The 26,006-nt window shown below is 36.3% G+C and overlaps 1 protein-coding gene across 1 annotated transcript in view; it reads right to left on the bottom strand.

Moving 5' to 3' along the window:
* The window catches only part of COL11A1 (collagen type XI alpha 1 chain), a 170,839-nt gene that overhangs the window by 85,459 nt on the left and 59,374 nt on the right, over positions 1–26,006 (bottom strand). Inside the window, exons 9-25 of the mRNA XM_026111218.2 lie at positions 25,521–25,583; positions 23,731–23,772; positions 23,299–23,361; positions 20,945–21,019; positions 18,357–18,440; positions 18,042–18,098; positions 13,902–13,955; positions 12,425–12,478; positions 12,257–12,310; positions 11,640–11,693; positions 8,266–8,319; positions 8,101–8,145; positions 6,652–6,705; positions 6,513–6,557; positions 6,038–6,091; positions 5,528–5,572; positions 1,605–1,658 (exon numbers count right to left, since the gene is read on the bottom strand). Coding sequence (XP_025967003.2) covers positions 1,605–1,658; positions 5,528–5,572; positions 6,038–6,091; positions 6,513–6,557; positions 6,652–6,705; positions 8,101–8,145; positions 8,266–8,319; positions 11,640–11,693; positions 12,257–12,310; positions 12,425–12,478; positions 13,902–13,955; positions 18,042–18,098; positions 18,357–18,440; positions 20,945–21,019; positions 23,299–23,361; positions 23,731–23,772; positions 25,521–25,583 — 951 coding nt within the window. The remainder of the gene's footprint in view (positions 1–1,604; positions 1,659–5,527; positions 5,573–6,037; positions 6,092–6,512; positions 6,558–6,651; positions 6,706–8,100; positions 8,146–8,265; positions 8,320–11,639; positions 11,694–12,256; positions 12,311–12,424; positions 12,479–13,901; positions 13,956–18,041; positions 18,099–18,356; positions 18,441–20,944; positions 21,020–23,298; positions 23,362–23,730; positions 23,773–25,520; positions 25,584–26,006) is intronic.

The following is a 26,006-nucleotide window of genomic DNA, read 5'->3' as shown; positions in this document are numbered from 1 at the left end:
AAGATTTTAAATCCCCACCCAGTATTAGAGATCTCTCTAACATTAAATGACTCAAAAAATGCTGCAATTAAAGAGCACACCTGTGTCCCTTAGAGCTCCATTAATTCCAGTATAATATACCACTTTTAACAATTTCTCTCGTTCAAAAAGGAATGACATTTCCTTACATAGCAGTGAAATGAAACAGCATAGCAGGAATTTTTCTGATCTCCTGAAAAAAATGTCCACGAGCTTTTACATGATCTTAGTATGGATATCATGGGACGAGACACAAATCTCACTCAAATCAAGTAGATACTGCTCATTGCCTTCAATCACCACAGTAATTCTACAGTTATAAGTAGGTCATGTCAATTCAAATGGATTTAGTTGAACCTGTCTCCCTTCCCCTTCCTCTAAACAAACCTACTTGTGCATTAGGGAGATAACATGGAGTAGGGATGTATATCAGGTATGAATTCATACCTGTGCTAACACCTGGTTATCTCTTACAGCATTTTTTCCCCCCTTAAGGTTTAACACATGCAGATTTTTAAAGAATGCTGATGTTTGGAAATTAATATTATTCTCAGCATGTAGAGAAGGATAAAGGGAAAGCTCAAATGTTTAGACAAAGATTCAAGACTACTTAGTATAGGTTACCATAATTTTTCAGCTGGACTTTCAAGTGCGTTTCTAAAAAGAGAGATTGTGATGGCCCTGGGTAAAATTCTGTACTTGTAATATATTCATCTATGCAACAAAACCCCTGCAGTCAGTTCTGTAGTTCTTATCCTAGCAAAACTCCTGCTGAAAGTCTTGAGTGCTTCCGTTGATTTAAGAAACACAGATATAATCTGTGGAAGAAAAATTGTAAGAGAAAATGGCATGGAAAGGAGAGATGGTCTGAGAAGACGCACTGACTGTCTGATGGTTCTTGGTGGTAAAAAACATGATGTTTTTGATGCAAGAAAACTTCTGTGCAAGCATGTCATTAAAAGTATTGATTCCCTTTGTAAGCTTAATGCCTGAGCTGTAAGCAATGCTGCTCGGGTGGTTACATCCTCTGTTCACAGGAGTGAGTGTGTCCTCAGAAGCTGAACTCCTTCGCAATTGCAGGATTATAAAGTTTGGCTTAGGTCTGTCCCAGCGTAGACAGTGTAGAGGTCTAAACATGTGATATGCAACTTGGGTCAGGAAGCAGAGAAAGAACTAGCCTATCCTGTTTCCTGAGAAAATAAGTGGTGACCACAGACATCTATTTTTTTTAAAAAAAAAGATTTGCTCTTCCACAGTGATATAGTAGGACTATGGTGAACAGTATTACAGTATTTCACCGTCTGTATGTCAGTCAGGTTACTTGCTCATCAATGCAGATGTTTTGTATGCATTTCATTATCTTGAAGCCCAAAGCCATTCCTAGCAGCTACTTCAAAATCATAGCTCTCAAAGTTTTAACCGCTTAAGTGATACAGAGGGTTCACATGTATTTTAAAATGCTGTTCCAAGTAGGACTACTGATGCTTTTACTCTCCATTTTCTCTTTGCAACATTAGTATCTAAAATTATGTGTTACTTGGTAAGAGTATTTAGACATTCAGTGCACAAAGTATTTGGTTACTTACAGGAGGCCCATCAGAACCAGAAAGGCCAGGAAGTCCAGGCTTGCCTTGAGGTCCCTAAGTACAATAACAAAGACACATTTTAAGAATGATATCAGACAAAGAGACTTCAATGAGGATTGTCTGTAAACAGCACTAGGAATAAAAAGAAAAGAAAGCAGTAATACAGTAATGCAGGAGTGGAAGGGGTATGTTCCAGAAGTTTAGATCCCATCTTAGTTTCATCAGTTCTCAGTTCATCAGCTTTAATATATATCAGTTTCATTAATTTCAAATAAGTTACTTTAAAAGCTCACCTTTACAGTTAAGAAATATGCTCATATCCAGTGAAGTATCAAAGAAGATATTGTAGTGTTTGTGTAATTTAAAGCCCAAATCAAAATGATTTGCTATTTGCTAGAAATGCTATTAAAAACAAAAGTGCTGTGAACCTTAGACTCCAAACAGCTGTCTGCAGGTGTGAATCAAGAAGCAGCAAAAGAAACTCACAGCACTGAATTTTAGAGAGTTGTGAGGATTATGAACATCAGGCGAAACTAGATACTTTGACCACAGGTGTATATTACACATAATGACCACAGAAAGTATATTACAGAAATAGTTTGTCAATTAAAAAAAAAAAAAACAATAAACTAGAAAAAAAAATGTGCAAGCTACTGCTTGTGGTAATTAACATTAGCTGAATGATGATATATTAACTGAAATATTTCCTTAGTGTCAACATTACCCTATCATAGCATTCAGTGGCTGCAACAGCAACAAAATCATGAGTAGTTTGGTCCTATTAGATATAAGAATGTACACAGGCAATTCTATATCACAGCTGAGCCTTAAACGTCACTTTCAGATTAGCCATCTAGGCATATTCTGACTCCAGTATATTGACGATATTATGGCTGCTATTGTTTTACCTGACTGAAACACTAACATTTCAGAGACTCTTTTTTTTTTTTTTTTTCTTTCCTGAACATACTCACTGATCTCCCTTGGATTGCTTGTATGTGCAGAGCTTTTATGAGTAGGGTCTGAAGTATGAGCAATCTTGGGGTAGTAAGCTGTCACGAAGTATATTGTACATAATGTCCTTAAAAGAGAATCTGCTAGCAGCATGATACTTCATCTTGAGCTGTAGCATCTAAAATTTTGATTTTTTTTCCATTAATTTTTTCTAAATAAATGGGCTTAAATGGAGAAAATCTTTGATGTGAATAGATCTGGGAATACACACCGCATGAAGGAAATAGAAGAAAAGGGCATTCAGTATCAGGAGAAAACTATTTGTATTCATATTTTAAATATTGTTGCTCAATTTCCATTAGAGGTGCTTATGTGAACCACAATAACTGCCTTTAAATATTTAGATATATAAGTAAACAGAAAATGTAAGCAGGCTGAAATAGACAGAAATTTGGAGTGTTGCTGAATTCAACAAGGAAAACCTGAACTGACAGGGGAAATCCCTCTCTAAATTGGTTTAGGTAGAAAACTTTCTTTTAACATCTGGATATTGTTGCTTCACACGCTGCAAAGCCTGCACGTAAGGAAACTAGCAGGCAGAAGTTTCTGGGTCATCAGAACCTGCCAACTGGCCAATATTTTCACTTGTTCCTTAGGCCTGTTCCTGTCCTACCACACACCTAGAATCTTAAGTCTAAAAGCCTTCTCAGCAGGTCCCATCAGAGACAGTATCCTAAGAATCTCAGAAATGATTATGGAATTTCTAAGTGTATATGTAACATATCTAGGATGCTTCTCAGTTTACGTAGTGTATGCATTAACCAGCAGGAGAAATGAGAGATCTCAGACTTACTTTTCCATAGGGATGCCTCTAGCACCTAGGATGGAGAACAAGCCCTTTCATCAAATGAAGATTAGGCTGCCTGAGCCATTTTGTCCTAAAGCCATGTAATGCTTTAGACAAAAGTATTAGATCTGCTGAAACAGTTTCTCTTCACATGATTAGTGGTGGTGCCTCACAATCTCTGTACTTGGTAGTGCTCTATCTAGTGCTCAGTGGGATGGAGAGATTGCTCCACGCTTGGGGAAGTGTCACAGCAGACAGGTCCTGCTTGCTGAGAGTTCTGCCCCACTGTGCAGTGATCCAGCTCCACCCAATAACAGCCCACAGGGTATGGTTTTACTGTCAGAATATTTTTAATTCATTCTCTACATTTGAAATGTGATACATTTTGAACTAACTCAGCTATTCTAAAAAAAATCTACATCTACAGATATGTCAGATGCTCTCTAGCCCACAGAAATGGGTCATACTAGAAGTTATCTGAGAATAGTAAGGATTTGGTTGGATGTGAGGTTTCTGTGTGTAGGAGATAAAGCTGGTGAAGACAGGATTGTAAATCAAAGGCTGCCTTTTTTTAATGCTATAAAATGTAAAACTCACTTCTATCATATGTTTATTTAACAAAGCCTCTAAATTTTGCGTGGAATACTTATTGTTTGTGTTTACAAATACAACTTTTGCATTTTGGTGTATTTCTTAGTAGTCTTTTTAACTTCACAGAACACGATACATAGTAAACTACTGTAGGCTTGTTAAGAAAATATTTTAATCCATGTTAATATTAAATACAAAAGCAAGGAAGAGCACTAAAGTGAGAAGAATCACAGAACAATGTCATAGTTATTCAGGTATGCAGGGAACCAGCAAACTAACTGAAACCTTTTTAGTATTCTAATCTCATTTAAATCAGCCCACCCCAGCTGTAGAGTAGCTATAGAAAAAAAAAAAAAAGCAAAAAAAGGAAAGAGGGAACCCTCCTATATCCAACATTCTAAGAGCTAAGTGCATAAAATACAGTTTTATGTAAACCCCTTGATATGGACATCAGGGATAAACCAAGAATATAACAAGACTAAACCCAGCAAGATACCATGGTACAATAAATAAGCACAAGGCCAGTTCTTACAATCTTTAGCCAATAAAAAGGGCCCATATTTTTCCATAAGATGCTAAGAAGAGGCTTCAAGAATTACTTGATGGACATGCACATGCACATGCACAATGCAGGGTGGGGAAGAACTCTCCTACTGTACAAAATTTAGCTATTATTTAGCATTTCAGGAATAAAAAAAATGGCCACACCATATGAAAGATACGAACAAAAAAATCAAGAGGCTTACAGAACTACAGCTCTCAGAAAGGCAAGGTATGCATTTGTGAAAGACTGTGGAATGCATATATTGTGGATGTATCCCATCTTGTTAGAATAATACTTCTCAGGCATAGAGGCAGGTAGAAAGCATGTATGTTCTTTCCCAAAATCCCCTTCAATTTCTCCTAAAACATATATTAAACAGTGAAGGGGAAAGAAATAAAAGAAGAATCAATGATGAGGGAATTAAGCAAAAAGGGAAGGGAAGAGTAATATTAGTTTCAAATTCAGTAGTGACAGTTTTGGAATTTACAGAAGATGTTTCCAACCACAAGAAAATGTACAAATAGATTAGAACAAGAACTTAATTGACACTGCAGTTATGCCAATTATACTGTAGAGCTGTATCAAAATATAAACCTTGTAAAATGAGAGTGGAATCAGGCTTTTTAAAAAAATTAAAGATAACAGAAAACTGTTATAAAAAGGACATAATAAAATAATTTTCACAACTTGCAGTGAAATTAATTTACACACAAGTATGCACTGTTTAATATTGTGGATTGGATTCTGAAGCCAATAACAGAAAAATTAATCCAGATCAAAGGGAGGAAATTATGCTTGTGAAAAAGTGTAAATGAGAGAAAAGGCAAGCCTCCATTGATCATTCCTTTAATTGATGGTTTCAAGACAGTCTGCTAATTCTAAGATCTTAGAGTACTAATTTCTCAAACATAGCGAAGCCCTCAACCACATAAGCAAGGTTATTGTACAGAACTGACTGTGAAATACCAGAATAATGCTGTAACTTACTTTTTCACCAGGAGGTCCAATAGGACCTTGCGGACCAGGAAGCCCCTATTAAAAAGAAACCAGTGTGAGAAACCAGGGAGAACAATATACATACATTCACCCTAGTAAAAGTCCCTCATTAATCTGTTTAAACACACTTGCAAATATAAGTGGCTGTTTTTCCCCGTTACCAGTTAGATCAGGAGTTTTGTGTGAGTCTTTTGCATAAGCCACTATTCTGGCAGTAGGTCTGTAACAAGATCCTATTCAGAACCCTCCTCCAGGTGTGGCCGTTCCTGCTGCATTCCAGAAACACTGAATGAGTCATTTTTCTCCTGAATGAAAAATCCCTCTGAAAGCTTACTTGAAAGCTCTGCTCCCACCACACAAGGCACATTTGTAGCATTATTTATAAAATCCTTCAAGCTTTATCAGTTTTTGCATGTGAAAAGTTAAGTTTATACTAATTTGCATTCATTAAACATTTGCCGCATGTTAGGTCATATTTTTTGAGAGTTATTTTACACTTACTTGTGGGCCCGGGATTCCTTGTTGACCAGGAGGTCCTGGTTCCCCTTGAGGACCCTACCATGCAAAAAACACCAAGGCATTAGGTGTGCATTTCTACACTACAAATCTTCATTGTCAGAACCAAAAGGAAAACAAACTCATCTTTGTTCCCCCCTCTTTAAAGCCTACAATCAACTTTCTCTCCAGTGTGATTATTTTCGTGCTAATGAATATCATGGCCTTTTCATTAATAGAGAGTAATGAATTCAGCCCACACATAGGCCCTGAGCACTGGAGTCTATGGGGCTAAAGCAGCTTGAAAGAAAGCATGTTTAGCCCTTTGGGCTGAAAACTAAGTAACAGAAGACTTTTCAAGATAAGATCATGAGGTATCTGAATCTTTTGATAGAACACTTTAATTAAATGGAAGGGATGGGACAGTGGAAAGGATTCTTAGAATCCACTCTCTTTTTTAATTTCCAGCTACCTTACTCACCATGTTTCCTTTTGGGCCTGAGGGGCCATCAACACCTGCAATGCCCTATGACAAATATAAACACAAGCAACATTCAATAGACTTTCTTTTTTCTTCTAGAAATTGCAAATAAAATGCTTCATGTTTTATACATACGTACAGGTTGTCCAGGGGGACCAGGTGTACCTCTGGGGCCCAGTAATCCCCGTGGACCCTGTAGAGAAGAAACGCTTATTAAGACCTATAAGAATTTCTCTGAACAGAGAGGCCCAAGGCAAGGATGGGGCCAAGGAATGTCACAAGGAGTAGGAGGGAGGAGGGGAAGGCAGTAAGGGGTATGGGGGAGAAACAGATGGAGAGACAGACGGACAGAGAGGCAGGAAAAAATTCACTGATAGCAGGTTCTCCTGCAGTCTGCCATATGTCTGAACAGCATGTTAGTGGAAGGGCAAGCTTTGTTTTAGTCAGCCATGTGGTCACTTCGGAGATAGGTAGGAGGAGATAACTGTTTCTTTTTGCTTGTACAGAACATTGGCACAGCATCTTCCACTGAAGCTTCAGCTGTATCTTGGCCTGAAGGTCTGACCTGAATAGTAGCACACATGTATACGCCAGTCTTTTTTGAAAGCAAGATGTTTTGTCATGCTGTGTATTACTATACTAGGTCTGAAATAATACTTATCTATGTAATAAAGATACAATAAATATTTAAAATTTACTAATAATTTTATTATAATAAATGCAAAGTATTCTGCAAGCCAAAATCAGAGTTGCTCCACTTACCACTACAAAAATTCCACTGAAGACCTAGGGCTATACTCCTAAATAAGATGAGCAAGATTTGCCCTATAGCATAATCTTTGACTTTACACTATGTAAGTGAACATTAATTTTCATCATTTGTGTCCTCACTCGTGACACACTTGCTAAAGTATGCAGGACTCCAATCTCCTCATGTATGATATAGATACAAATCACTAATACTGTGACTCTGTAGCACCTTCTTCCTAATTTGTGAGTAGCTAGCAGCATACCAAACATTTAAGGAAAAATTCCTCTTTCTGAGGAATGATTTCTCATCTGCAATGCAGAATTCTGCTCTGCAGTGGCAGCACCTGCAGAATTCCAACTGACAGAAGTGGAACTTCTGTATGTGGAACAAGTATAAAAATATGCAATGAAGCACAGCAGTGGGGAAAAAAAGAGGAAAAAAACCCAGGTCTTGTTTTCTGATAAATAGATACTTGTAAAACATTTTCAAAGCAACGGAGGTTTGGTAATATTCTCATATATCAAGGTGAATTAACTACAGTGACTGATTTTACAACAGGTCAATAGGAAAAGAAATATCCTTTATGATTCTGGAAGTTGTGTTTACTTGACTGGATATATCCCTGACTTAATTCTTATCTTGTTAGTAGTGTTTCACCCTTAACAAAATTGTTCATTTGTTTGCTTTTCAGCCACAATCAATATTCTCCATGCACATGCTAATTTTTATACCTGGAATCCAGAACAGCTCCACAGAAAGGAAAAAAAAATCTGAAAGTGATTTTTGTTTAAAACAGGGTACAAGCTAGAAACAGAAGAGTAAGAAAACACTGCTTACAGCTTCACCTGGGAGACCTCTTGGTCCAACTTCTCCATCTTCTCCCTGTTTTTGTAGAAAGAGAACAGGAGTTTCAAGAAAAAGAGCACATGGTGTGACCATATTCTGATTATGTGAGAACTTTCTGTAGATTTTACTGTATATGTGAAATAAACAGCAACTTACTCTTAATCCATCTTCACCAGGTAAGCCAGGAGGTCCCTGTGGGCCACGGTCTCCCTGTAGGATAAGGGAAGTCATTAAAATAATATGACTGTGGCTGGAAACAACAAGAGATGGGAAAGTGAAATGAAAACAAATGTGTTAGCTGCAGTCTGATGCATCAAAACATATCTTGACATAACAATACAAATCTGTAGGTTATAGTACTCAGCAAAATCTTTTATTGCATTAGTATAAAAACAAATTAACATTTCCGAAACAATGAACTATTTGTAAGATTTGACTCTTTAACTATTTTGGCCCCAGAACATACACAGACTACTGTTACAAGAGGTAGTGCTAATGTGTACCCACATTTTACTGTGTCTCATCAGCAGGCCCTTCCCCCCACCACAAAGTATCACTGACAGTTAAATAAGGAATGTGTACATGGGTCAGAGGTTAATAAACGAATTGCTGGGCCCTGGAATATACATAGTAAAGTGCAATGGCCACCCTTCAGAACCACCTGCTCTGGCCCAGTCCACAGAGAGCCTTGGGACTGATTTGTCTGAGGGTTTGGAAGGGAGCCAGACTTCCACACTTCCCCTCTGAGGCTGGGGCTTTTCAAGTCTATATATGGAGAACCTCAGTAGATTCTGGACTGTACTTTTAGCATTTATTTTTCTTTCCTCATTTTTAAAGAGAGCTAGTGTGCTGCATAGCTCAAACATCACTGACTGACCTCTTTTTGGGCAGCAGGTTTTTAGGCTGAGCCTTCCTTCTGGCATTGGACAACAACCAAGTATTCATGCTACTTCCCTTAATTTTATCAGTACCTCCAAGAAGCTTGACCACTGCTATGAATCCTAGCAGAGATATTCGGAGTCACTCTTGAGCGGCTCCACTCTTTCAAACTCTTAGGGGATTTTAGGTAACTGCTCACTTATGCCAGAGCTCTCTCATATTAGGGATGTCAGGATTTCATTCCACTGCCTTTCTGTCCTCTACGAGCTGGGGTCATCATGAGAGAACAAATTTCTATGAATTACAGTTTTACAGTCCTAAGATTAATTACTGCAACAGTCTCTGTATTTTGCTAAGCTTTGAAACTATACAACACGATCTGCTGATACAGCATGTGGCTTTATACATGCTAAATGATACTCCTGAAAGATGAGACATGACACATATGATCTGTGTTCTGCCTTCCAATTAATATCCAGGTGAAGATTACAGCACAGGCTTAAACTGTCAAATGTTGAAATAGTTCATCCCCTAAATGGCTACCCTTCTTGTCTTCTAATCGTATGACATTTAAAGCCAGATTAGGAGAGTGAGTTCAGTGTCGTGGTATTGTCATGTTGTCAGAACATAACTTCTTATCATTATCAGCATCTTCAGTTTGTTAATTCTTTCTTTCAAACATTCTGTTAAGGCCTGATTTTCTCTTTTCTTTACACCCCTTTCTTCTAGTAGATTGTGCATGGTTATTTTACACTTGAGAAGGTGTATTTTTCTACTAAATCTATACAAAAAAAGTTCATACTCATAAATTTTAACGCTTAAAGGACTTCTAAACCTTGTAGTCTGATCTCCCCTGCACTGGAGGCCAGAGAATCTTATTCAGTTACTGGTGTCTAACAACTCATGTTTGACAAAAGCCTGTCTTCAGAGAGGCATCCAATTCGCAACTCACAATTAAGATACGACTAATCCTAAAAGAAGTCCTAGAAATCTACTCTAAGGTTATAGATTTTCAACATTAATTCTCTTAGAGGTGAAAGGTAACTACAACAGAAAACAATGTTTCTTTTATTTTCCTTCCTGTGCTCTTCACTGAAAGCCATAGAGAACTAAATATATGCATTATATGCTGTTGCTATATTATGAATCTGAAGAGCCTCAGCTATCTGATCTGACTTTGAATTGAGCTGTTTCTAGACAGATCATAAATTGTATGTTTGTAGAAGACTCCCATCGGAACACAAGAGTGCAGCGATTCTTAAATAGTGGGATTGGAAAGCTGATGAAAAGAAGGCATTACTTTTCATTACAATTTTGCAAATTTGAACCCAAACTTATTCTTCTGTTTTTTTCCCCCCATTTATTCAGGAAATATGAACCCAATGAAATATTTGCAAGAAAAAAATAAAAAAATTGATTTAGTTTTATCATGGAAGGTTCCACGGACTGACAATTCAGCTATTCATGATTAGAAAGCAGATATATCTCCTGGCTCTGAACCAATTTCTGCTCAGCCTTCAAAGAAAGAGATAAGGAGTTACAAGAGCTTAATGTCTAGCACCCTCTGCTGGTCACCTGCTGATCAAGACAGATTTCAATTCTGTGAAAAGCTGATTGCTTTTCATCCTTCCCTTTTCCTTGAAGAGTGTAAGAGGATCAAGGGGTTTCTGAATGGCACTAAAAGTTATTTTTCCATTGCAAACAGAACCCAAAAGAGTAGCCTCAGACGTTATTACAAAGAACTACATTACCGGTCAGTAGCCAAAACTGGTGAGAGTTCCTGGGAAGTGCAGCAACTTATGCTAACGTGTTCAAGGGTGAAAGCTATAATCCTTCCATGCTCATCAAGCTCTAGTGCAGATGGGAACGGTTCTATTGACATTTCCATTCACTGTTTCTTTTATGGTGCATTGCACTTACCAGGACAACAGTCAAGGAGTTGCATTCAGTAGAGCATGTTATTACTAGCATTCAGTAGAGCATGTTGTTACTAGCACCTACACTGAGTGTATAATTTAAAGCAGAAAGCCGCTGTTGTGATTATTTCTACACTTTGCAGGGAAAGATGCAGCCTGATTTTATAGATTGTTATGACGTAAATGCAAGTTATTTTAAATATTTTTCCAAGTTTTATTAACTTATCTGATCTGACTCTGATCTGTCTTTAACCAAAAGTCATCAGAATGAGCCACAGTAAACAATTCAGCTTACATTTAAATACCCACACGCATTCTTTGAGCGAGCTTTTGAGCAGAGTTAAAATTTGACATGTTCTTGGTGTAGCAACTTTATGCTAATTTACTGTATTACTGTTTCCTTTAATAAGAAGTTTAAATCCAACAGGCAAATTCCTTAACCAAGAAAAATAAGAGCAATACCAAGTAGAAGACATGATGTGAATTCTGCATGTGCATTTAAATCAGTAATACAAATGTGAATTATTTTGTATTGATTGATATTACTAAAATGTTTTATGAAGCATACATTATTTGACAATATAGATATTATTCTGTAGCGTGAAATGCTCACATTTTCTTTGAACTTTCTCCATAGCCCTTAGTGTTATTTTTAATGAACTCTATACTAATTGTATACTATTTACATGACAGTATCAGTATGTTGTTGTATAAAAACATGCATGTTTATCTTACCCTGTTACCTTTGTCACCAGGGAGGCCAGGAAGACCATCAAATCCTCTATCACCCTAGCAAAGAAAAAGCACAGGTTTAGTATATTTTGTATTACTCTAAATTGTGCCTTCTCTCTAGAAACTAATTTCTACCTGTGGTTATATGTACACTTTTCTTACTGAATGAAACACATGGACATCAAACATGTAGATCAAACTAAGAAAATTTACTTCTAAGTATCACAGCAAGAGAAGATGCCACACATCAGCCTTTGCACTGCACTGTAATTATGCCATTTATAAAAGGAAAACTACACTTAGATGAAAGTTTGGTTCTAGCCACACTTTGCAGTTGCAAAACTGACTTCACTATTGCTAATACTCTGTAACTAGAAGCTGTCTCAATAGGAATCATGCCCAAATGATCAAGTTATTTAAGGTCAACCATTACCATTAATTAGCATATTTTAAATGGATGATTCATTCTCAGCTCTTGCCTCTGACCCAGCTACCTGAAACCTCAGTATTTCCACTTGAGAGTAGAACTTTGGGTTAGCGTGGCAGAAGCTGTGGTGCCTATTTAAAATCTGTCTAGCCCATTTCAAGACTAAAATAAAACCTCAGGTCTCATTATTTACCTTTGCACCAGGTTCTCCTGGCATTCCTCTAGCACCATCAGCACCAGGGCGTCCCTGCAAAAACCCAAAGGACCAAGCATTTGAAAATGCAGTGGAACGAGTTAATATTCAAATATATTTAGTTAGCAATTATTTACCCAGCACAGGCTTGATCCATTTGCTACCTACCCTTTTGCCAGCTTTCCCACTTGGACCAGGGGTACCTTGAATACCACGAGGACCCTGAATTTAAACAGGATAATTCTTAGAATCACATTAATGTCAGCAAAAAGCTAGTTAAACATCTCACCTCAAGGACACCATATAATTTATTTATTTATTTATTTTTACACAAAGCTACAATATTTTTCCAGGAGACGGATTGTGTATTCCTAATTCCCATTGGTTTTAATAGGACTTGGGCACTCAAATTGGCCTAAGCACTGCCAATTTTAACACTAGTTTTCATGAGATGACACTACACATGGCATAATTGGTCTTTTTTACATAAAAGCTTGTCACGTTCTTTTGATGGCTTTGTGGTTTGAAAACCCTTGTTCCAGTCATGTCAAAATTAATTTAGCCACACAATAATTATTTGATGAAAACTGAAGGGTACTTATTTCGGATCCCTAACTGACACACCAACATGACTTGTGCTAGTAAATAGCTCATATAGTGTCTTAGCTTTACTCCGCAGTTTTAACCAGAGGGAGACCAAACTGCAGACTGCAAACTTAATCCCACTTTTCAGATATGTTACTCTCACTGAAGATGGGGTGGAAGTATGTTTCCGTGGAAGCATTCTCATCCCCCATCCAAATGGATCTTCTTCAGGTGGATGTAGCAGTGGACTAGCATCCAATATTATGGGGTAGGAACGGAAACAATACTAAGGATGAAGGTAAGCAAATGGGAAGATTGACAGCTGTTCACAGTGCTTTTTTATTTAATTGTTTTCCTTTAATTTTATGCTAATATCCATATGAACTTTTAAGACAGCCACACAATAATGCATTAAATTCACAATATCACTTGGCATCTGGCAAAATCATTGTTCCAGAGACTTCTAACACATTTTCTTTAAGAAACCCATATTACTTCTAGATTTAAGCTGAAAGATACCAATGTTTTTCAGTGCTCTTTGAGATCACTGCACAAGAGCAGATATAATTGCAAGCTGAGAGGCAATGTGTTTACCAATGCATTACCTAAAGACTACTTCTTGGCATGTCAAGTCTGTCTTAAAAATTTCCTGTTTAATTACTAACTAAATTCAATCTCTCTCACTTCATGAGATTTGATAAGATCAGAGCCCAAGGGCATATGATTGCTGACTGACTCATGGCTTTTATAAGCATGTATGATTTTGAACAGAGGAAAGAATCTGTGTGACAATATTAAAACAGGTTTTCAAATGATGACACTCCACATGTGATAAATGTTCTTTGTTACATAAAGGCAGATTGCTACTTTCGCATTTCAAAATGAAGAGTCTAGCTATTTCATTTAAATAGGACTGTATGACTAAAAGCTATTTTTCTTCAATTGCATGCAGGAAGCACATCACTGATTGATTTCTACTAAGTGATATGAATGCATTTTCTTATACTGAAAAGCATATAAAGGTAAACAAGGTCAAACATAACAGGCAATATTATTGTACCTGGGGACCTGGCTCACCACTTTCACCTTTAGCACCTGCTGCTCCAGGCCCACCCTTGATGAAAAAAGAGAAACATTCTGTTAGTTTAAAAATACAGCGCAACTTTAATTTAGTAAGTTATTTGCTATTTCTACACACTAAGTGCAGGAAGAAAAAAAACAAACAATCCCATGTTTGTTAAGTGCTGTGAAATCATCATTTGAGTCTGCAGATATATCCTGATATATCATTGTCTATAAACTAGGCCTGAGCCAGAAAAATCTTTCTATTACCAAAGTAAAACTCCCATAGATTTAAATGGGATCAAATATAACCCTTTGTTCTACATTAGTATTTGACAGCTAAATATCAGCACAGGAAGAACATAAGTCATGCAAACAGAAGTCCACCTGCTGCAGGGAAGTCCACAGAATTTAAACTTCTCTCTTTTCACCTTTACCCATTTCTGTGATTTACTGAAAACAACATAGTCTCAGAGCTCCATCCAAAAATCACTATAGTCAATGAAAAATCCCCCTTGACATCAACCAGTGTTGTGCACAAGGTCTTTGTGCATCTAGCCCTGAACAAGTCAAAAAATCTATATAACTGATTTTCTTTACCATCATTAGATGATGGTATAGATTTTCAAAGTTTTAACCATAAGCAGTCCTAAAATAGATCTTCAGCCACGGTAAGATAACATACATAGAATCTGTTAGGATGTTAGAATTAGTTAAAGTCAGTTTTGTTTTCTTAATAGTAGTCTCACACACAAAAAACAAAACAAAACAAAACAAAAAAATCCCAACATACCGACAAAGAATACAGGTCTCAGGGAAGGAACATACTGAAGTCTACTATTATGGACAAAAGAATTTCTGCGTTTCTGACCTCTGAAACAGGTGATCACCAAACGTATGCATTTAATATAAAACAAATCTTGCAGACCTTGGAGGCTTGATTCTCCTCCTATGTTTACCCTAGGGACTTCATTCAAAGAAAGAAGGAGTGGTCTCAAGGCTTGTTTTAGCACCCAGTCTAGCATCTTGGAGTAGAAAGATTCCCACTGATTTTGCAGGTATTGAACCAAGTCCTTAAGCAAACTGAAAACCAGATCCTGAGTTGATACTGGCAATGAAGAGAACAGTGGATTTGGTAGGTGGTGACAGCCTGTATGGGTTTTCCTAGTGTAAACTCTGCTTTTAATGAATATAATTCATTAAATTTAATATCTGTACACAAAACATTCTCTTGTATTTTATGTTAATTAAGCATGCAATCTCCAGACTCAGTTGAAGCTAGACTGGGGCTATGACACTGTTGTGTTCAAGACTTTTTTTTTTTTTTTTTTAATCAATACTTGATATGTTTCTTAATGTATCTTACTGGCTACTAAATTAATTTAACAAAATACAGCTCATAGCAAGGTCAAAATCTCCAGCTATTCCATTCTCAAAATGCACTAGGCACACAAGCAAATGACACACCAAGAATCAGCAGCTGCTTCTGGAACTCTAGGCCAAAAACATAGCCAGATCAAAGAACTGGATTTCTAGAGCCTCCTGGTGGCATAGTAGCAAAACAACTATTAATATTATTCATTTGTTGAACTTTGCATACAGAAATTCATGAAGGCTTCTAAAATATACACTAGCGTGGGTATGAGGCCAGGTTATACTTCAGTTAAAGGAACTATTCACTGTCAGTATTAAACCAGTCTTTACAAACGGATTCATTGTTTACAGCAGTTCTGTAATTAGTTTGTCTGTATAAACTGAATGTCATCCTGCAGATGTCTTGATTTAAAATACTCTGCTGAAAATAGCATATTAGTTTGTTAAATAAACTCAATGTGTTGTTCGACTTTTTATAAGTATCATGTACCAAATCATGATCAATTACAAGTCTATGGGCCAAACTCTCTGCTTGGTAGTAACTATTCACTTTGGAAGAGTTAATCTAGAAAAGAATTAATCTTGTATAGGCCAGTTTAAAAATACAACTAAATCCCAGTGATTTCAGCTTCTGGGGACAGGAGGAGATTCTGATCTGGTTAGCTAAAATTTACCTGAAACCACCAAATTTCACCTAGCTAAACAGGGATGGGTTCATGAGACTGGCCACTTGGAACACAGCATCATCTGGAAAAGGTTTTTTGATGCTATATAAAGATGAGGCCAAATACTGCCAGCCCAGAATACAAGTTACAGCAGTTTTACTATTATGTAGCTCTCAAGAGTGCCTGAAAGGCATGTTGAGCTGCTAGCGATCAGGGAAGAACAAGATCTGGAGTATTTCTTATTCTCCCTAAAATATTACTTCTACAGCATGCAGCTATCTTATGCCTCCCTGGAATTTCCCTGCTAATAAAAGTAGTCACTGGAGGGAACAGAAGCGAGAGCTGCTGAGGCAACTTATCAGCTGCACTGTGCTGCTATATTGATGTACATACAGTGTGATGGGCAATAAGCTGGCCAGTATTTTCTGCACGTGATAACAGATAGGATGCTACATTCCTATTTGTCCATCTGTCTCCCCTCCTTACAAACTAACAGTTAAAGTCACGTGTACTGTACATTACTGTACATAAGGATGAGAGGGGAAAAAAGCAGACTGGAAGAGAATGACTTGATTATTACCATTCAACAATGGCTGTTACTGAAGCATCACATTAAAGAAGGAAAGACGTGCAAAAGAAGAGGAAGGAACCATATTTCTCATACTACAGTTCCACCAATTTAAAATTCTGACCAAACCTCCACAACAGGGCTAAGTGGAAGGAAACAGCTGTGGAGGAAATTGCTATTGCATACCAAGGCAAGCAGAAAAACAGGTGTCCTCCAAACTTATGTTGCTGTCTTGTGTGTATGATGCTATTATTGTGGCTGACATAGTGGTGCAGTCACTTTTACTTCACACAATAAACCAGGTAGGAACTTATGTCATCCTTTTCTCTTTGTTATACAGACATAATTTCTTTTCATTCTTCAATAGCACAATTGTATTTTTGCTTGTGTTTTAAAACTAGATGCTTGTCCGATGTCATAACAAGTGCAACATTGTGCTCCGGGTGCCAATCACTGTAATGATGATGTACACAAAAATTACAGCAGACATGGATCAAAATTAGAAGGAGGCCAAATATTTGCCAACCTAGCTGTGCCACCAAAATAGACTAAATACTGGTTTCCAAATTAACTGGAAGTCACATGATTTCAAATATAGATTCTGTACTAATGCTAGAAAAAAATTTCACAGCCTACATCAAAGGATAAATATAATCACCTGGGAGAAATATAGAAAAGATTACTTTTCTACAAAGCCTATGATCTTGGCTGCAGCATTTGTTATTTTATATTGTGGCAGGGATGCTTTATAATGACTTTTTGAAAGATGGTAAGTGCTAAATTACAGCATTAGTGGATTACTGAGTCTGCAAAGTACCCATTTCCTAAAAGAGGAAATTGCAATATCAAGATTGATCAGGTGGTTTTTGCTTGCTGAGCAACCTATCTGATTTTCTACTTTCACTGTGCCATTGTCCTTTTAAAGTGTTTTTTAGAGAATACAGTTGCAAACCTCTTTGTGATCAAAAAGTTGTTTTGCATATCATTAGAAAAACTTTTTGTGTTCCATGTATAGACCAGTACCAAATATAAACCTTTTGAACATGCACAGGGACAGCTGCATTTTCCAGATCACTTAGTATTAGCTGCATGGGCCAAATTCAGATCTAAAGAAAAAGAAAAAGTGTAATTCTTTTAGAAATCTATATGGTTTTTGATTATTTCAATGCCTCTTAAAAACTTTCCAGATGCACCTTAAACAGTGGGGCAAGGTCATTCTGTACACTCTTGCTTTAATATCTTCTTCTGCAGAGTTTCACATTTACCACATGAAACTTTGTGAACATTATTACATAGATAACTGACTGCAGGGGTGTATGTAGTTATATAAGGCTATTCGCCAGTTTTGTAAGTCCACCAGTGTGTTCTGTTCAAATATCCCCAAATCCACATTAAAAACTGCTTTAACATTCCGGTTGCATTGCAGACCTTGAATAAGAATACAAACTATGGCCTTCATTATACCAGTGCCATTCCAAATAAGATGAGTACAAATGCACAGGTGTAGGTAAGGTACGATTTGTTTACATACCACAGGACCTGGTCTTCCAGTGAGTCCCATGGGACCAGGTGGCCCTCTCATAGCAATCTGAGAAAAAAAAAAAACAGAGTAAAGAAGCAGATATCAAGAGAAAACTGTCAATCCAGCATTCAAATTCTATAATAACACAATTTCATAAACCATTAGCAAACAACTGCCACCAGTAACTCAGTTATTAATAAGGGTATCTACTGTCATAAGATGATGCTTACAGCTCTTTACGTCACATCCTGCATGCTATAAAATGGAACTGCATTTGGAGCTGTACCCTTCTAGCAATTTTCTCTGCAGGCTGTTTGTGCTTACCCTAGCTTGCTGAAGAATAGCTTGTGCTTGAGCTTCCTGAGCTGAGATTGTTGGACCCTTTTCACCGTCTCCACCAAAGCGGAACTGCCAGTACCAAAAGAAGAAAAGGAATTCAGAATTTATTAAGTTAAAACCATACCTGTTATTCACTGCAACTGTGTAAACCACTGTGAAGATACTGGGTATCACTCTCTAGTTCATTCCACTATGCCACCGTTCCATAACGGCCAGAAGACTGCTGCACTGGGGCCACTATATCCAGCATGAATATTTGGTTATGAATAATAGATTTGAACTGGAGCACAAATTAATCCTTTATGAACAAATATTTTGTTAATTTCATTGGTTCTTGTTTTTTTGTTTTGGGGTTTTTTGGTGACTTTTAATCAAAATGGACTCTAATTATCTGCAAGATCTCATTAAAAATCTGTATCAAAATGGATTTGTGCCATTAATTAATTCTCAGTACATCTCTAACTACCCACACAAAAATGCAATTCAACTTAAGGCAGCCTTCAATTTGAAAAATATTTGGTATCTAAAAATGGAACAGTTTTGTGTTGCTTCTGAGAATTTCAAAATAAATTAAAGAATAAAATCTAAGCACTCATTCCTGTACTCCTTGTCTGTTCATGAAATTGCTAGGAGAAACTCTGCAATCTTGCAGAGACATTGTCTTGCAACAAGAAGCATGGCTTTCCTAGGTTATGCCATAGGCACACACAATACCAGGGCCATGAATCTTTTACAGCCTGCAGGAGTATGTCTGTGTCTAGAGTTGGCAAGGTAATTGATATCTCTCTACTGTAGTCATACTATTATCACAATGGAAGGGACTTTTTGAAAATTTTGGAAAACTTATTGCTTTAAGGCCCCACAGATGAACACTAGACTTTTTCAAAATTAGAAAGCAAGAGAATTATCAAGTCTGCTACCATATAAAAGGAGACCAGGGTTTGTAAGAATTGGCAAAATACAGAATAAACCACTTTTACAAATATTTTTCCAAGCAAAGGTGCCTAAATTAATTATCTTGCATCCATTGAAAAGATGAACACATTCTAACGAATTCAAGTCCCACACGTGAAGAGCCACACGTCCCACAAAAGGCATTTCCCACATGTTACCAAAGGCTTAGAATCGTTCTAAAAATAAAAGTGACTTTTTATATATCCAAACATCTATCCTTCTCAACTGTGAGATATTTATACAGCTCATGTTTTTTAGGATAACTGCAATGACGACATTTCAGCTGGAACTAGACCAAGGGAATACCAAATTTCTCATCATGCATTTAGAGCAGGTTAGAAAATACAGTAGAAAGACAATATAATTCAAATAATTAGCAAAGATCATCCTGAGCCACTGACTCAGCAACAAAGTTTTGATATTAACATGCTAAATGTGGAGAAAAAGTTTGGATGGTGATTAAGCTACTAGCCTAGAATGCAGGATATCTGAAGCCAATTTCTTGTTTCCCCAGAAATTTCTGTTTTGGACTTGGTAAATCACTTGTGGTTTAACTTATTAACATTTAAAAATACAGACAGTAGGATTTTCCAAAGTGATGGATAGGTTAAGTATTAGCCAATGGTTGCTACCCTTAATGGAGCAAACTGATAAAAGATAAATCTGGCCCAGCAATTACTGTTGGAAAATTTGGGAATAATTCCCCTCAGGAGTAGTGGCATTTTTTCCATCAACTAATTATTAGTGAATAAATATTTTTTTGATATAGCCAGCTGTGATAACAGAAATGAGCCTTAGTGCAAACATGAGGTCAAAAACATATTTATTTTAATAACCTTTCATTGATTGTTTCATAAATAGAACATAAACTTTACAAAATCTTCCTTTTCTCATTGATACTGATGGGAGATAAGGCTCCTTAAACATCCATCAGAACATGTAAGCCTTTTTACTGAGTGTATCTTACCAAAAACACTGCACCATCATTTTTGACTGGTGTTATCAGTTCTCCGGCATGCCAGTATTCATCAGATCTTTCACATACACTTAGGAACAATGAATTCCATGCACATAGCACTTCTCATACTAGAGAAAGTTGCAAGGCACTTTAACAGCTTTGGGCTTGTTTCTCCTCCTGCTAAAACAGATGGTGTTTTGCTTTGACTCCAGTGGGAGAAGAGCTGACTAAGTGCATATATTTCTATCCAAAGGATGCACTGTCTTGTCAAACGAGTCACTGGAGTCCAATTTTAAGCACTGCATGCTTAAAATTCTCCATGTCAAGAAGAGTAGGTGCTCTTTGTGCAACAGTAAACTGCTTGTTTAAAATGTATTGTATAGTTGAAAATATAAGGGGGATTTCAGTATGTGTATTAGTCACTTATGATTGTAATATATAATATGTATACGTTCCAATCTGGCAGGCGAGCAGAAGCTAAAGCCTACATTTTGTATGAGGAAAAGAGTACCAAACGATCTTCAGATGATTACACCATAAAAGAACCTACTATTCTCACTCCAAAGACAAAATCAGATGAAAGAGAAAACACCTATACATTTCTTGAAACACACTTCCTCTTTCTAGAGACTGACTACCCTGCAATCATAATCCTACTTACCGGCAACATTAACATGGTACCTGGAGGACCTGCTAAACCATCAGCACCAGGGAGACCAGGGCGACCAGGTGGACCCTATGAAAACAAAGAGATGAGAGGGGGGGGAAAAAAAAAAAGGATGAGAAGAAAGAGATGGCTTTCTAAGATAAATCTACAGAGTCACCCACACACACTTAGATCAGTATTCTTATGATGCACTTGGAGATTTAATAGTCTTTTAAATGATGTGGGAATATTAGTCATAATTAGCGAGATAAATAAAGAAAGAAGTGGGTTTTCAGATAACCTTCAGCAATGGGGAAAGAGCTATTCTCTTCAATTATCTTACTTATAAATCATATATATATGAAGTAAGGGGTACCTAATTATAGAGGCTCTAGTCATGACTAAATAAGTTAGGCTGAGCTGAGATTTGCACTATGATCTTGTATTTACTACATTTGTTATAGAAATCTCATATTGCTGACCCTCTTTAAACTCATTGATAAGCTTAATTTTCAAAGGTTACATAAGTCCTGTAGTTATGATTTGAAATCTATTAAATGTGTTCTTCTCTGACAGTTTAAAAAAAAGCTAAATTTTGGGTGTAAGCTGAGGCTGAAGAAATGTACTAATGAATATATGTGGTCCTCATGATTACTGATTAACGAGAAATGCTACATTGATAAACTCTGCTGTTGTGAGTCTTTGTGTTCCCAATTGAAACTGAAGATTGGATTACTTTTATACTTTCTTCTCTCTTGACACTGTTTTATGAGTGAAATTCATCCCTGCAGAGAGTATAAGCAGGACTTTTGCCTACATCTGTCCTCTAAAGAAAGGCATTTTCATCCATTTCTAAATTGTTTTACAGCCATGATTAGGATTAACACGATATAATAATTTAAAAGAAAAGCTGAAGCACCATAGACAACTACGAAAGGTGGTAGATTTTACAATAAATTGTTGTGTAATTCTGTGCTTACACAGTATTCTCAATTATTCTATGCATTAATACTTTTTTAATTAAGCAATCATCTTTTCTTTAGCAGTAATTTTCTCAGAATATTACTTTTCTAAATTTTTTAACTGAGTTAAAAACTATAGACAGAATAATTATAACAACAGCTACAGTCTTTATTTTCTTTATTCATATACACTAATTGTCAATTTAAGTAAACAAACAAACAAACTGGCCACATACGTTAAATTTCCAAGTGAGCAATGTTTTCCTTTAGGATGGAATCTGATAGCAGAATCTGGCTGCAAAATTCCTTATTTTCCCCATGAGTTTGGTAACTCATTTCTACAATTATTTCTTTGTGTAATGTGTTCTTTTTTATATAAAAATGAAGTTTCTTCCATGGCAGGAACTTGATGTGTTTAGATAAAGATGTTTTTATGATGAATTTTATTAAGGGGTTAGTTTAAAAAAACGGAGGATTGTGAGTGGTTATTCCATTACAATGTGTTAAAATTCCCTTTCTATCAGTTTAAATGCGAAAATAGCTGTTTAGTTAAACTACAACAAAGAAATATGAAAGAAAAAATGTGTATGCTGACCTACTGTCTAGGTGAAGTGTTTTTAGGATTTTAACATTATCTACTTATCCAGTGAAGAAATAGCATGGTCTCAGTACCTTGTATACACAAATACAAAATGCTAGACTCTTCAGTAAACTATCACTCACAAAACTGAAGAAGGTCTTTCTTTGTAGCAAAATATTTTCCTCAACTAAATATATTTAGGCTATTTTAAAATCATGTTCTTTGCAGTAGTAGGAAAAGGCTTGTGAAAACAGGTAGCGCCAAAATAATAATTAAGCTTTCAATTATACTCATGACTAGATCTAGGCTTTAATGCATTATATTATTTAATATGGCCAATAATTTGTCTGTATCATATTATCCATCACTTTCATTATTTCTATGTATATTCTGATTCTGTAGAGCAAAGTCCTTTTTATTTTCTGCATCTTGAGGTCATACTGTTTTTTTAAAAACTCATTCAAATGCAAAAGAAAAGTTTTTACTTGGATGGTTATGATTACTTCATTACGTTTTAGAATCATTCACACCAAAACTTCCAAAAAAATATAGACAAATAGGAACTTAACTCTTCCATATTTATAAGGAAAAAATATATAAATATATTTATATATAATATATACATATTTATTTTTCTGTATTTATAGTACATATTCCTCCTTCTAAAGTAGTATTTGTGCAGATCCTCAGCTGAGTAGATCAGCCTCAAATCAACTGAAGTCTCTTCAGCTAAGCATATATATTTAAGACAAAGATCTTTCTTACTTCTGTAGCAATTAGTGTAAGACATACTGTGAATACTCAGGATAATCTGTATATTGACTTACCCTTTCACCAGGGTCACCTGGAGGACCAACAGGACCTTGTAAACCTGGGGGACCTGTAAGACCCTATGGAAAATTAATGATAAATTATTATGTTGAACAACTGCTGGCAGCATGTTTTTGAACTATTTTTTCCTCCAGAAAGTTATGTTAAAGACATATTTGGAGAAAATCATTTATTATAACGCATATTTTTTCTTACAAGGATTTATAGTCAATCTTCAAAAGTCTTTGATTTTCATGGGCACTCATCTTCTAGCATGCTGTCACTTAAAATCATGGAGCTGACCCTTTTTACTCCCATCCTAAAATACTAAGTTCAATATACCTTTGGGAACTACAATGAGACTAATTTCAATTGTGTTAACTCATAAATACAAAGCACAGTGGATAAATCAAATGAAAGTAAAGTGAGGGTGTAATTAATCTACATACAGCAGGTCCTCTTGGTCCCGGTGGTCCTTCAATGAGCATACCCTGGAGGGAGAGAAAAAAAGATGGTATTTTGATTATCTCTCAGAGAAAGCTGAATGAGATTAAAAAAAGAGTAAGAATTTTTATTTATATATATATTTTTATATATATATATAAAAAATATCTCTTAGTTGAACAATTAAAGTTAACATTTCTGAGGATCCTCTGTCCACATAGTCTAATAGTACTGAATTTTGTCAAATTTACTTCGTGGAATGTCTTACTTTCTGTGCTATCAGTTTCAAGAAAAAAAAATCATTAGTAAAATAAAGACACTTGAAATTCAGCTTATATATGCTGTTTTAAACCTATTTTAGGACCTTTTATGAGAAATTTTGTTAGAAGCTTTCTAGATCATTTACTAGAATTGGAATCTGAATTGTTCTGTGGCTTTAAAAGTGCAGCAGACTTGTAGGCTGGAGGTATCTCATAGTACTTGATTCACAATAACAATTTTTTTAATACTGTTAAAGAATTGGATGTGAATAACTGGCTATTTTGTCAGTCTTATAACACATTCTAGTTCCTTTGCCTGAGTGATGATGCTAGTCTTCCAGGTACTAATTCCAGGTTATAATCCCCACTTGTATTTGGCTTTCCAGAGGAAGAAAGACTGGAGAAGCAAGCTGGAAGTTAGCTGTAGTGAACTCCAACAGTGCTGGAGAGTGGTAGTAGATAACTTCTGTAGTATAGATATAAACTAAATGTATCTTGCAATGGTTTAAAAAAGCCATGCATTTTATGAGCTAACACACCCTGAGCTTCTTCACAGGTCATGCCTGAGAGGTCACAGTCTTAACTTGCAACTTGCTCATTATTGTAGTCCTTTTTCTTTTTGATCAGTAACTTAAATCCTTGGGATGGGAATATAGAACTAGAAGTGAACTCTTGGATCACAGAATCCAGACCTTTGATGCTTAGTTAACAATGTTCATACTATTTTATTAGGCTTCAGCATAAGTTAATTTTTTCCCGTTTCTATTTCTAGTTTGCTAGGAAATAAAAATGAGCTAAAACTTTAATTTCCATTCGGATCAAGTGCATATCTGAATATAGCTCTTCAAAATCTGGAAGGGTAAAGCACACCAACATTCAACTTCTCCAAGATATTATAAAACAGCACATTTTTGTGTAATCTGTTTGTTTTAATTCAGGTACATTTTAGCTTACAAGTGATCCACAATGCTACAATATAACTTTGTCCTACTGTAAAAGCCGCTTAGTGACCACATTGCTATTTAAAGATGAGAAAAATTCTGTAGGCTACTGGTCCCTTAATACGTTTATTTCCAATTTGTAACCTCTGAAGACAGTATTTAATTCAGCTTCCAGCAGTCTGACCGTGCCATATAAGCATATGAGTATTTATTTAGCCCCTCAGGGGGACCTTCCTGCCCATACCGAAACCTGTAGTTAGCATGGCCTATACCTGAGTTTGAAGCTCTCTCTGTGGGTCTGTTCAAGCAGTAGTTGCTAAACTGTCTGAAGAGCTGCTCTATGCTGTTTCCCTCTGCGTAATAAGATTCTGCTTGTTTTGAAGGCCATGCAGTTAGTCCTTTGTATAGCAGAAAGAGAAGGCTGAACAGAATGCTGTTATCACTTTTACGCAGTCCATGCTGCAGATGATTGTTTCATAGATCATATATAAGGTGCTATTATCCTACCATGAATGACATGGCTTGATAATGACTTTCAACAGTGCATGCATGTTGTATAGCACTTAAGAAAAACTCACCCACATCTGTACTTACAGGTTCAATCACAGCCGGTTCTCCCTTTTGTCCTTTCTCTCCATAAGACCCATGTCCAATCACCTGGCCCGGAAAAAAGCCCCCCCCCCCAGAATAAAATAAGTAGAAAGCCTAAGAATCTGGTACACTAAAGAACTGAAATAACCTGTAACTGAAAGCTAAAGCTGGAATAGATCTGTACTATGAAAAATACATCATAGGCACAAACCATATCGATCAAAAGTATTTAATATATAAGAAATAGAAAATGCAAAAACTGCAGGAATACTTTTCAAATCATTGGATTTTGTAATATTTGCAGAAATAAAATGAGTTTTCTAGAGAGATTCAATAATTTGCATTAAAGTGTATCCCATGGTTTGCATTAGGACTCTGGACTTAGAATCTAAAATTTGTGTGTGCAAATTACAAAGTTCTTTTTTCTTATTCAAATTAACATATTCTTGGCTTATGACAATGATAAACAATGATCCTTCATGGCTTCCT

The sequence above is a fragment of the Dromaius novaehollandiae genome, chromosome 8 (assembly GCF_036370855.1).
Source record: "Dromaius novaehollandiae isolate bDroNov1 chromosome 8, bDroNov1.hap1, whole genome shotgun sequence".
In the NCBI taxonomy this organism is placed as follows: domain Eukaryota; kingdom Metazoa; phylum Chordata; class Aves; order Casuariiformes; family Dromaiidae; genus Dromaius; species Dromaius novaehollandiae.
The sequence above is the reverse complement of the archived record's forward strand: the minus strand, read 5'-3'. Positions and strand labels throughout refer to the sequence as shown.